The sequence below is a fragment of the Alosa sapidissima genome, chromosome 6 (genome assembly GCF_018492685.1).
Source record: "Alosa sapidissima isolate fAloSap1 chromosome 6, fAloSap1.pri, whole genome shotgun sequence".
Lineage (NCBI taxonomy): Eukaryota > Metazoa > Chordata > Actinopteri > Clupeiformes > Clupeidae > Alosa > Alosa sapidissima.
The window spans coordinates 31,887,588-31,899,128 of record NC_055962.1 but is presented as its reverse complement, the minus strand read 5'-3'; the positions used below and the strand labels follow the sequence as shown (position 1 = coordinate 31,899,128).

General features: G+C 43.9%; 1 protein-coding gene across 2 annotated transcripts in view; it reads right to left on the bottom strand.

Annotated features, from left to right (window-relative positions):
• Window positions 1-11,541, bottom strand: part of lpin1b (lipin 1b) — a 35,210-nt gene that overhangs the window by 2,437 nt on the left and 21,232 nt on the right. For both annotated transcript variants that reach the window (XM_042094667.1, XM_042094668.1), the window contains exons 5-19: window positions 10,719-10,823; window positions 10,098-10,221; window positions 8,645-9,068; window positions 8,328-8,421; window positions 8,067-8,251; window positions 7,760-7,853; window positions 7,074-7,143; window positions 4,471-4,560; window positions 4,186-4,253; window positions 2,824-2,959; window positions 2,225-2,373; window positions 1,798-1,884; window positions 1,127-1,279; window positions 606-720; window positions 179-282 (exon numbers count right to left, since the gene is read on the bottom strand). In XM_042094667.1, the coding sequence (XP_041950601.1) occupies window positions 179-282; window positions 606-720; window positions 1,127-1,279; window positions 1,798-1,884; window positions 2,225-2,373; window positions 2,824-2,959; window positions 4,186-4,253; window positions 4,471-4,560; window positions 7,074-7,143; window positions 7,760-7,853; window positions 8,067-8,251; window positions 8,328-8,421; window positions 8,645-9,068; window positions 10,098-10,221; window positions 10,719-10,823 (1,998 nt within the window). The remainder of the gene's footprint in view (window positions 1-178; window positions 283-605; window positions 721-1,126; window positions 1,280-1,797; window positions 1,885-2,224; window positions 2,374-2,823; window positions 2,960-4,185; window positions 4,254-4,470; window positions 4,561-7,073; window positions 7,144-7,759; window positions 7,854-8,066; window positions 8,252-8,327; window positions 8,422-8,644; window positions 9,069-10,097; window positions 10,222-10,718; window positions 10,824-11,541) is intronic.

Sequence of the window (11,541 nt, the reverse complement as noted above, 5' to 3'; positions counted from 1 at the left end):
TGGTGTGGTTTGGTGTGGAGTGGTGTGGTTTGGTGTGGTTTGGTGTGGAGTGGTGTGGTTTGGTGTGGAGTGGTGTGGCATGGTGTGGTGTGGTGTGATGCATGAGATGGTGTGGTGTGGCGTGGCATGGTGTGGAGTGGTGTGGTTCTGACTGTTCCGGTGAGGTGGGGTTACTTACGAGGACACGTTAGCCTTGGCGTGCTCTTGCACCAGCTCTCCTTTTGGGTTGACAGTGAAGATCCTGTTGAGGGGAACCCCCACCTCTTTATAGGAGTACACGTCCTACCAGAGACGAACACACACACAACCACCACCTTCAACAACCTATAGAGATAAACATACTGTACAGCCAATTAATCTATGTCTGTATAGCCCTGAATAATCAACCACTGACACAAAATGTATACGGTAAAGAGCAGATACACATGTTTGCTAGCAGGGTATGTGTACTGCCTGGGATCTGAGCCCCTGATGTTGGTGCCTTTCTAGCTGAACTACAGTAACACTATGATACTGTGATACAAAGCCATTCACATAGTGTGTGTTTAATTCATTATTGTGTATTTGTGCAATGGGCATTTTGAAGTGAGAGCGCGTAGACTGACCGTAGGTCGATTGCCGAAGGCAGCGTAGAAGGGCTGTGTGTTTGGGTGGAAGAGGTTCTTGATGTCAGTCAAACACTCCACTTTGAACTTCTCTGGTTTCTTTTCAATCACTTCCCTGCCAAGCGACATCAAAACTTAGAGCTAGACAATTTGTGGTAAGCTTGTGTGTGTGTGTGTATGTATGTGTGTGTGTGAGTATGTATGTCTGTGTAGTGTGTGATGTGTGCATGTGTGCATGTGTGTACAGTATGTGTGTGTAGGGTGTCTGTGTGTGTTTGTGTTTGTGTGTGTGTATGTGTGTGTGTGTGTGTGTGTGTGTGTGTGTGTGTGTGTGTGTGTGTGTGTCATGAATAGTGTGTGTGTGTAGTGTAGTGTTTGTGTGTATGTAGTGTGTGTGTAGTGTGTGTTTGTTTGTGTGTGTGTGTGTGTGTAGTGTGTTTGTTTGTGTGTGTGTGTGTGTGTGTGTGTGTGTGTGTGTGTGTGTGTGTGTGTGTGTGTGTGTGTGTGTGTGTGTATCTCACCTGTGCAGTGCAGAGAAGAGGCTGCTGGGACTGAGCAGCACTGGGCCTTGAGGCAACATGGTGCCCCTCTCGTTCACCCAGTGCAGGTAGCCACGCGTCATGTCCGCCATGCCAATGGCCCGCGCCGAGCAGTACAGGAACTTATACCCATTCCTGCAACACAAACACACACACAACTTAGAGCTGTTTCCAGAGCACAAACACACACATACAGGAACTTTCACTAAAGGTCTCAGACTGAACCATATGTGAACTTTCATGTTCATTCACCAAAGGTCTCAGACTGAACCATACGAGAACTTTCATGTTCATTCACCAAAGGTCTCCATATGAGAATGTTCATTCATGACATAATACCTTCTATGTCAGCTGCATTACACTTGACATACAATACATTCACAGAAGACAGATGTATTGTAGCTTGTAGCAAGCATATACATTTCTGCTTTCATGAAGGTGTGATATGATTGATAATAATTGATGGAATATGGACCCTTTCAAGAGAGTTCCATTATCAGCATCATAGTTGGCCCCACAAGACTTCCTTTTTAACATTCCATATGTTATCTTAATGCAGAGGAAGTAGATTGGGGCCCAAATAGAACGTTCAAGCATTGTTTTTGTTTTTATTGATGAAAGGGTCTATAAGAGTGAGAGTAGTGAGTGCTTACTGGCTGATTTTGTGGTAGAGTTGGGCGATGCCCTGGTGGGTCCAGTCTTTTCCCAGAGTTGGTAGGATGTGTCCAAGTGTGTCAGACCTGTACAGGGGGACATCTTTAGTATGAGGAGGCAGGACAAACAGAGTACCTCAAATCTCAAACTGGATCTGATGATCTCCAGTTCATGTTTATTACATATGTTCTACACTTACTTACTACAGATGGATTAAATGAAAGGAAACCATATTCTATAGGCTTGTTTTATGAAAGGAAGTCATAATCTATAGGCTTGCTTTTATGAAACACCAAAAGAGTTGATTTCTGTTCATTTGATTTGATTAGCTAGTTCAGCGCACAGTCCTTTTGTCCTCTGAGTTCTGACATATGAGTTCAGGGTTCAGAGATCATCTCTAAACATTTCGCCTGGCTGGCCTCTCACCTGGTGATAGTGCCGTCGATGTCGGAGATGACTATCTTGTCATCCCAGTTCCACAGGTAGATGGTGCCCTCGCAGCGGCAAGTGCCCTGGTACTGCGTGGTGACACTGAACACTGCGTCGTTTGGACCATCCTTCAGCTGCAGGCTGGCCTGTGCTCACAAGGGTCACAGGGCCAGGGGTCAAATTTCACTGGGGTTGTGTGGCGTTGAGAACTAGGCCAAACGCTCCGCCCTAAATGCCTTTACAATGCTGCCATATGTATTTTACACAAGTGCCCTTTCCAGGATGAGTTTGCATGTGGTCTGTCTCTTATTTATCTTTCTCAAATCAGATTGTGCTAGAATCCAAAAGAGGAATGAAGAAATACATTCCCATGTATAGCCCACACTTGTTAACCTCATAACTGTAGACATTTTGCAAAATCAATGTATACACCTTGGTTAATCGGCAGGAAATTAAGGTAACCCAAGCTGCAAACGGAAACTCTAATAACATCTAGCGTAACCAAGATGACAAGGCACTGCAATATTCACATACATACATGAGATCGCACAGGAAAATCACATTAGTTGTGAGTGAAACTAAAGACAGACACTCACAAGTTGTTCGGAGGAGAGGCGGAGTGTTTTCTTGTAAGACACACCCCCTGGAGTGAGCAAGGGCTCTGATTGGATGGTTGGGGTCTGCTTGGCAGTTCGGTGGTCCTCATCACTGGATGATGACTCTTCCTTTCTTCTAGAAAATACCAAATACCAAATACATCAGTTGGATGTTTTACATTCTAAACACTCTTTTAAGCCAGGGGTCACCAACTGACCGACTCCTGTCTGAGTCCGAGCCACTCTATCCAGACTGCGAAGCCTTTTGACATGAAGACAAAAAAGACAAAAGATGTTATATAGTCATTTGATAAACTTCTTTAAGAGGTAAAACGAGGCGAGTGAAACAGAGCCGTCTTGGTCCTTTAACTCCAGGTCGTTAACGGTTGCTATACGTTATGTTTAAGTAGGCCTACAAAAACAAGCAATTTCAGTGTTGCCAACTTTGCTGATAGATTTAGCAACATTCTACCTGTAGTTTTGTAATCCACATGTAATCCAGTCTAGCAAATGTTGGAACTTTGGCGACACCTATTGTCCTCATAGAGCAACAGAAAACAAATCTCCTTTCACTGATTTGTAAATAGTGTAACACTTTTCACTTTTTGCTTCTAGTATTGCCCAAGTTTCATAAAGTAATAATTGGCCTAGAATCACATTGATCATTACAGAACCAGATTGTAGGCTACAGATCTATTAAACAAGCAGCTCAGTCAACATTCATACAAACCTGTGCTATGTCTATTGCTATTCGATCTCATTATGAACAGTCAATATGTATTGAACAGACAAATCACATACATGTAAGAATATTATTTAGTCCACTGTCCTCTTTAGGCTATGTATATCAACATTTCAATATGTCATAGACTTTGAAGGTGTATGAAAGGAATGTATTCAATGCAAATTTAGAGATGAAAAGTTTATGACACTTTGTTTTTCCTTCATATGTTGGATGCCAAAAACATACATGTATTACCACAAAACTGTGAATGTAATCCTTTGGTCAGTGAAAGCAAACCGATTTTAAGCCTGCCAAAAGGGCAAGAACTCCTATCTAATTAATCAGACCCCAGCAAGCGAGGAGGATTAGTTTACTGGACCTTGTGCAATTCTAGTTGGTGACCCCTGTTTTATACATTCTCTGACACAAGAGGTTAAATGACCAGGAATAACAAATGACATGTACATGACTATACTACCTACAGAATACACTTAAACTATAGTGTCTCTTCTACAGTAATATTTCAGATATACACAGGGAATGTGTTAAGGGGATTACCCTCAGTGGCTGATCAACAACCAAACCTATAATAAACAGAAAGCAATTTATCTTTTTAATGAAGTGTTGTCTTCACTAACCTGTTCATGGCAGCCATCTTGCCAGCCTGGTCTGCACTCACACAGGTGCCATGTTCTGATACAGAATCCTGGGGGGAGATGGAGAATGCAAGAAAGTGAATTTAAAGACAGCAACTATCCTGTTAAGCCTGCAGATAAGACTCTTAACTTACTTATTAGTGTCAAAACTGGGTCAAATACGATGATATACTGTAAAAGCTCACGTGTATTAGTTCATATATGTCATTTTGAGACCCTTAAATGTAATAATGGATATGTGTGTCAGAGGAACATAAGGACTTGTACCGCTTTAGTGCTACTCCGACTGCGCCAGGAAAACCACCAGCGGCCACCTTTCTTGGGCATCTTCTCCTTCATGATGCTCTCTACTGTGGCCTGGATGGGGGTAAGGCACACGACCAAACATGCTGAAACCAACTGAAAAACTCAAACGCAAAAAAATAACCACAGAACACAGCCCAGACAAGCACACAGAGTTTGTAGTAGTGTTGGCATGATTGTGTCTGTCTTGTTCTAGATTTGCTCTAAAAGTGTTTACCTGCATATATACATCAACAGACAAGTGTTTTAGTGGTTGTGGGTGTATACATGGAGAAGCATTCTTCTGCACATCTGTGTGTTGTTTACTTGTTGGTTTAAGTTAATGAGTGAAGGAGTGAGATAGAGATAGTGTGTGTTTACTGTAAGTATGTGTGTGTGTGTGTGTGTGTGTGTGTGTGTGTGTGTGTGTGTGTGTGTGTGTGTGTGTGTGTGTGTGTGTGTGTGTGACGATGATGATGATGGTACTTGTGAGGCAAAACATACTGGGATGGCACCAAAGGCCTCCCTTAAGCAACTCAAGAGAAACTCCAGGGCAAAACGAGCACAATCAAAGCATGAGAACTAAACCAACCAAAGAGGAAAGCAATAGAGTGGGTGGAGGAGAGTACAGAGGGAGGGGTGTTACTGAGGGGGAGTGGTGTGGAGCAGCTTAGCAGTGTTTTTCTTTCTCTCTCTCTCTCTCTCACACACACACACCATCTCTCTCTCTCACACACACACAGACACACACACAAACACACGCACATACACATACTCTCTCTCTCTCTCTCTCTCTCACACACACGCACACACAAAGACACACACATACACACACACACTCACATGCTCCCTCTCTCTCTCTAACACACAAACACACACACACACACACACACATACACACACACACACACACACACACACACACACACACACACACACACACACATACACACACATACACTCTCTGCCACTCACTCATTAACTTAGAACAACATGTCTGATAAACTAAACTACATGTCACAGTTTCACAAAACAAATTTTCAGAAGATTCGTTTTAGGACATTCACCAACATTCATCTCTGAGCCAGCACGACGTCAGACAGTCAGAACTCAAGTATGGGACAAGAAGTGAAACACTGACAAAAACCACTGTTGGTGAAAGTGAAAACTGAACAATTGATGTTTCTCATGAGAGAGGTTCCTGCTTCACACAGTAGATAGGAAGTGGCAGGAAACGCAAGATCTGCAGAGGAACACGTCCAGAACGTCTGATCAGAGGACGCCACATCCGTCTGACCCGAGTGTGTGGGTTGCACAGGTAATTCTGGGTGTTGCAGTGCCTTTTATGAGACACAGTGGACTATTTTGTATTGTCTCTGCAAACCTGCTGTTACAGTAACAGTCTCAGCGACACACCAGTCCAACAACCGTGTGTTTCAATTGCTTCAAAACGCTGAGCTGGGAATCTGATTAGTTTTATACGAAATTGTAAAGAGATAGGAGATGTGATAGGACCAATGCTGATGCAGCTGCATGCCATCAGGCCCAATCCACAGAACGAACACTGAGCACACACAAGTGCACTCGTCAAGTGGTGGCCTAATGATCAAGCACACTTGTCAAGTGTAAAGTGGCCTGATGATCAAGTGCACTCGTCAAGTGTAAAGTGGCCTGATGATCAAGTGCACTCATCAAGTGTAAAGTGGCCTGATTATCAAGAGGAAGATGTGCCTGGCTCTCGATTCAAATCAACTTCACTGATTTAATGTGAACTGGAATGTAAGCTCAATCTGAATCAAAATAACTTATTTGGTTGCCTCTGGTAATGGATGCAGCTGACTTTTGTCCATAATCAACCCTGACATAAAGCACAGAAAAACAGCGGTATGGGGCTGATTGAGAGGTTGTGAAAACTGAAATGTGAGCTCAATTTGAATTAAAGCACATCAAACTGGGTCAGACTCTGCTTGCTGTGGATGCATCAGGTAAGTAGTGCATCCGAATTCCAAGTTAGGAAGTGACTTCAGAGTGTGATCTTCCCTTAGCCTAGTCATTGAGATGGGGTCTGGGAACTAGACATTCATTTTCTCATTTTTGAAACGTGGTTTACGAATGCCCAGAGCCGTTTATTGGGCACTATGAATGTCTATCAAATGCGTCTGTACGTAGCTCATAACAGCTTCGGCGTGTCATCGTCGTCTTGCTGCCCCCACCCTCCGTTCTGTGATTGGTTCCTTCGTTGAGGTGAAAACGAAGTCCATGGAATCCAGGCTGCCTAGCAGCGTGAATAAAATCGCGCGCGTAAGGCAGCATGGGGAAAACCCCGGCTAATCCTCCCCTGTATAAAGCAGGTTAAACCGAGGTGTGGAGGGAGCTGAGGCAGGATGGGTACTAAAGCAGGTTAAACCGAGGTGTGGAGAGAGCTGAGGCAGGATGGGTACTAAAGCAGGTTAAACCGAGGTGTGGAGAGAGCTGAGGCAGGATGGGTACTAAAGCAGGTTAAACCGAGGTGTGGAGGGAGCTGAGGCAGGATGGGTACTAAAGCAGGTTAAACCGAGGTGCGGAGAGAGCTGGGGCAGGATGGGTACCTTGGGCAGAGGCTTCTGGAAGGCCTGAAGGGCGAGCATGACTGGGGCAGCGGTGCTCCAGTTATAATACCTGCAGGAGGAGGAGAGCAGTCACGCGTCACTCTCCTCCATCCATATTCATCATACTGTATCTTATCTCTTTTATTACATATCACATCAATCAAATCAAACAGTATTTTATTTGACACATGTAATCATACAGAACACAATATGCAGTGAAAATGGTAGTCGTCTGACTTCCATTATGTCAAGACATAAAAACACACCAAAAATGAAAAATGTAAGAATACAATATCGGTATTTGAATATTATGTGATATTTCAATGTAACACATGGTTGATATATATGTCGATGCAACAGATTACAGATGCAAAGTTAATACAATAACAGTCTGATGATGTACAGATAATTTCAATTTAAACCTGAATTTGTGAAGGTATCAAGCATGTGATAATAAGCTTTAATCATAATAACCAAAGTCAACACAAAGTATGCAGTAACACATTTCAGAACTACTGTATTTTAGACACATTGTAAGGCTTCTATACGAAATACTGCTTCTAAAAAGTGTATCATGTATGATTCACAATTTGGAGCTTATCAGCTTGGTTGTGAATGAGTAATTAAGTGAGTGAATGCGTGGGATGCATCAAGAAACTCTCAAGACAAGAGCAGTGAGTACTCACTTTGAGCCGATCTTCACCACCAAGTTGGGATCATCTATTAGGGAGGGATTCTCTGCAAACTGCTGATAGGAGAGGGCCTTCTCCTGGAATTGCTCTGCAGAAGGAAAAAAATAAACAATGTTTTTGTATAAATACTAGAAAAGTATACTTGCATGACACAACACACACATACACACACACACACACACACACACACACACACACACACACACACACACACACACACACACACACAGTGAATTTCAATGCCGCATATAATAAACATCCTCCTATGACTAAGAAAAATGAATGGCGACTGGTTACTCACCTTTGGTGATCTCCCTGTTGTCATTTAGTCCTCCACACAGAGAGATGGCGATAGCGGGCAGGTCTCCCATCTGGTCTGAGAAGCTGTCCACGCCACTGTCAGCCCCTGAGCTGCCCACGGACTGGGGGGACATGCTGGGGCTGCAGATGCCGTTCTCCCCACCACGCACTGGGCCACTGGCATCACTGGGGACACGCAGTGTGTGAGTGTGTGTTTGTGTGTGTGTGTGTGTGTGTGTGTGTGTGTGTGTGTGTTCCCTACCTTTTAGGGAAGTACAGTGCTGCCACCTCAGGCTCCAGCTCTGTGAGGTCCTCCAGGTAAACACCATCAGAGCCAAGATGGCGGTTCCTCTTGTCTACAACAGAACCAAGATGGAGTTGTGTTCTTACAGCATTGACTTCCAAGGCCACTGTTATCATCCAAAGTTATTTTCACCACATTGACATCTGACTCATGACTCTTATTCAGAGGAATAAGTTAAATTAAATACTTTGTTTTTAATGCCAATGCAGTCAACTTCACCATTATTGTTTCGCTGTCAGACCCACTTGAGGAAATTGTCTGAATGGATTTTATACCTTTACGCTTAGAGGGTGAGTCTGTCTTGCTAAGAGGGCGTGGTCCAACTCTATTCCCGCCCTCCTCCAGCTCTGACAGCATACGTGCAGCGGCTGCTCCCATTGGCTCAGCCTCCCTCTTTAACGTCACATCGTCCCGCCCTTTCTGCTCTGGCTCGATGTTCATTGGATCAGATTGGGGCCTTATGTTCTCGGTCTCCATCTCCTGGTGTTCCAACAATGATGACCTCGTGGGTGCTGTCTCCATGGCGGCTGTGGTTGCCGTGGGGATGAACAGCTTGAGGTGATTGTTTGTGTGGTTTTCTCCATGCGCCCTGTGGCCCCCTTGTGGAATGACCCTGAAGTGCGTGTTCTCGGACACAGGGATAGACACAGGGCACGCGGCCGGGCTGTTCGGCCCTGGCTTTGGAGGAAGGAAAGACGGCTGGAGACAAAAGATGGGAGAGCAAGCAGAGAAAGAGTGAGAAAGTGAGAAACCAATGACTCATTCAATCAAACAAAGCCAATGAATCATTCAATCAAACAAAACCAATGAATCATTCAATCAAACAAAGCCAATGACTCATTCAATCAAACAAAGCCAATGAATCATTCAATCAAACAAAGCCAATGACTCATTCAATCAAACAAAGCCAATGAATCATTCAATCAAACAAAACCAATGAATCATTCAATCAAACAAAACCAATGAATCATTCAATCAAACAAAGCCAATGAATCATTCAATCAAACAAAACCAATGAATCATTCAATCAAACAAAGCCAATGAATCATTCAATCAAACAAAGCCAATGAATAATTCAATCAAACAAAGCCAATGAATCATTCAATCAAACAAAACCAATGACTCATTCAATCAAACAAAACCAATGACTTGTTCAATCAAACATAACTAATGACTCACTACAGTACAAATGAGCACAAAGGAGCTATCTGAATTGGACCTGGCCCTCATCTGGAAACCTCCACCAGCAGGCATGGATCTGATCAAATCTGCACCCGATTACATGTAAGGACCATTACATTCTCGGATCAGTTGCACTCTCTGCGGCTGAGTGTGTACCAAAATAGATGACTAAGTGTGTGCAACTGTGTGCCAATGTAAGTGGATTTAAAATAAAAGCCTGAATGAAATACTGAGAGAATAGTATTCTCCTGTAGGTGATTGAGGGACTGGGAAAGTTAATGAATGAATTAATGAATGGATGGATGGATGAATGAATGAATTAATTAATGTATAGATGGATAGATGGATGGATGAATGAATAAATGAATTAATTAATGTATAGATGGATGGATGCATGGATGGATGAATGAATAAATGAATTAATTAATGTATAGATGGATGGATGAATGAATTAATGTATAGATGGATAGATGGATGGATGGATGAATGAATAAATGAATTAATTAATGTATAGATGGATGGATGCATGGATGAGCCCTGTATTACCTTGGCAGCCTGGGGCAGTTCTCCCCAGGCCCACAGCATGGCCGGATTGTCCTGCTTGGACTCAGACTGCTTTGTGACCAGCTCTGAGTCACTCTTAGGGGAGGAGGGCCTGGATGTCCCTGGGCTGTAGGGAGAGAGAGGGGGAGAGAGAGAGAGAGAGAGAGAGAGAGAGAGAGAGAGAGAGAGGGAGAGAGAGGGGGAGAGGAAGAGAGAGAGAGAGAGAGAGAGAGAGGGAGAGGGAGGGAGAGAAAAGCAGAGAGGGGAGAAGTAAGGATGGGAGAGAGAGAGAAAGGGGACAGAAAGAAGAGCCGAGAGGAAGAGCAAGAGCGAGAGAGAGAGAGAGAGTGAGAGAGAGAGATGTGAGAGAGAGAGATGTGAGAGAGAGAGAGAGAGAGAGAGATGTGAGAGAGAGAGAGTGAGAGAGAGAGATGTGAGAGGAGACAGATATATATATTTAATATACCTTTCAGCAGGGAGTGTTGCTTTCATGTGTGTGTGTGTGTGTGTGTGTGTGTGTGTGTGTGCATGTGTGTGTGTGTGTGTGTGTGTGTGCGTCTGTGTGTGTGTGTGTGTGTGTGTGTGTGTCACATGTGTGTGTGGGTGTGTGTGTGTGCTGGTCACCTCTGAATAGGGCTCCAGTCCCCATCTGAACAAGCGTACACAGTGGTCGGCTTAAAAGTGCTGCTGGATGTGCCTCCATTAGTCATCATGTCTCGCAGTGAGTTCCTGAAACACAGATAGAGAGAGAGAGAGAGAGAGAGAGAGAGATAGAACAGATAGAAAGAGAGAAAGAAAGAGAAAAGAGAGACTTAGTGTCATGTACTTAGCAAGTCTCTCTTTTCAGTGTGGCTATTCTTGTGTGTCTTAGAGGTTGGCGACACGGAGATGGTGGACGCTTTAACATCGACAAGCTTTTAACAAGCGAGACTCCATCAAAGCACAGCCCAATGACTGTGTACAGACAGCAGGCAGGTCCATAAGAGCGCAGCCAGGTTCATTGTCTGTCGATACCCCAGTGCACTGTGGGTACTCCAGCAGTGGGGCTCCCGAGCACAGCCAACTTCTGACACAGAGCATGAGGAAGCCAAAGAAAAGCTTTTGTGCTCAGTGTTTTTCTATCTCTCTCTCTCTCTCACTCACACACTCTCTCTCTCTCTCTCTCTCTCTCTCTCTCTCTCTTTCTCTGTCACTCCAGTCATTAACTTAGAACAATGAGCCGGAGACACATAAACTCCTTCTGTCCAGTGTTATTCTGCTGTTATTACTCTACCACTTTGTTTTCAGGCTGTCAATTGATATCATTCCGATTAATGCGTTGGATGACCCACTGAGCCATGGAAAAACACCGTGGGCCTGATAAACTAAGCTTTTCCAGTAGGGATTTACAGCGCCTGGACTTTCTGTACAGTACAGTGCAGTGATAGCCATCATCCTACAGGATCAG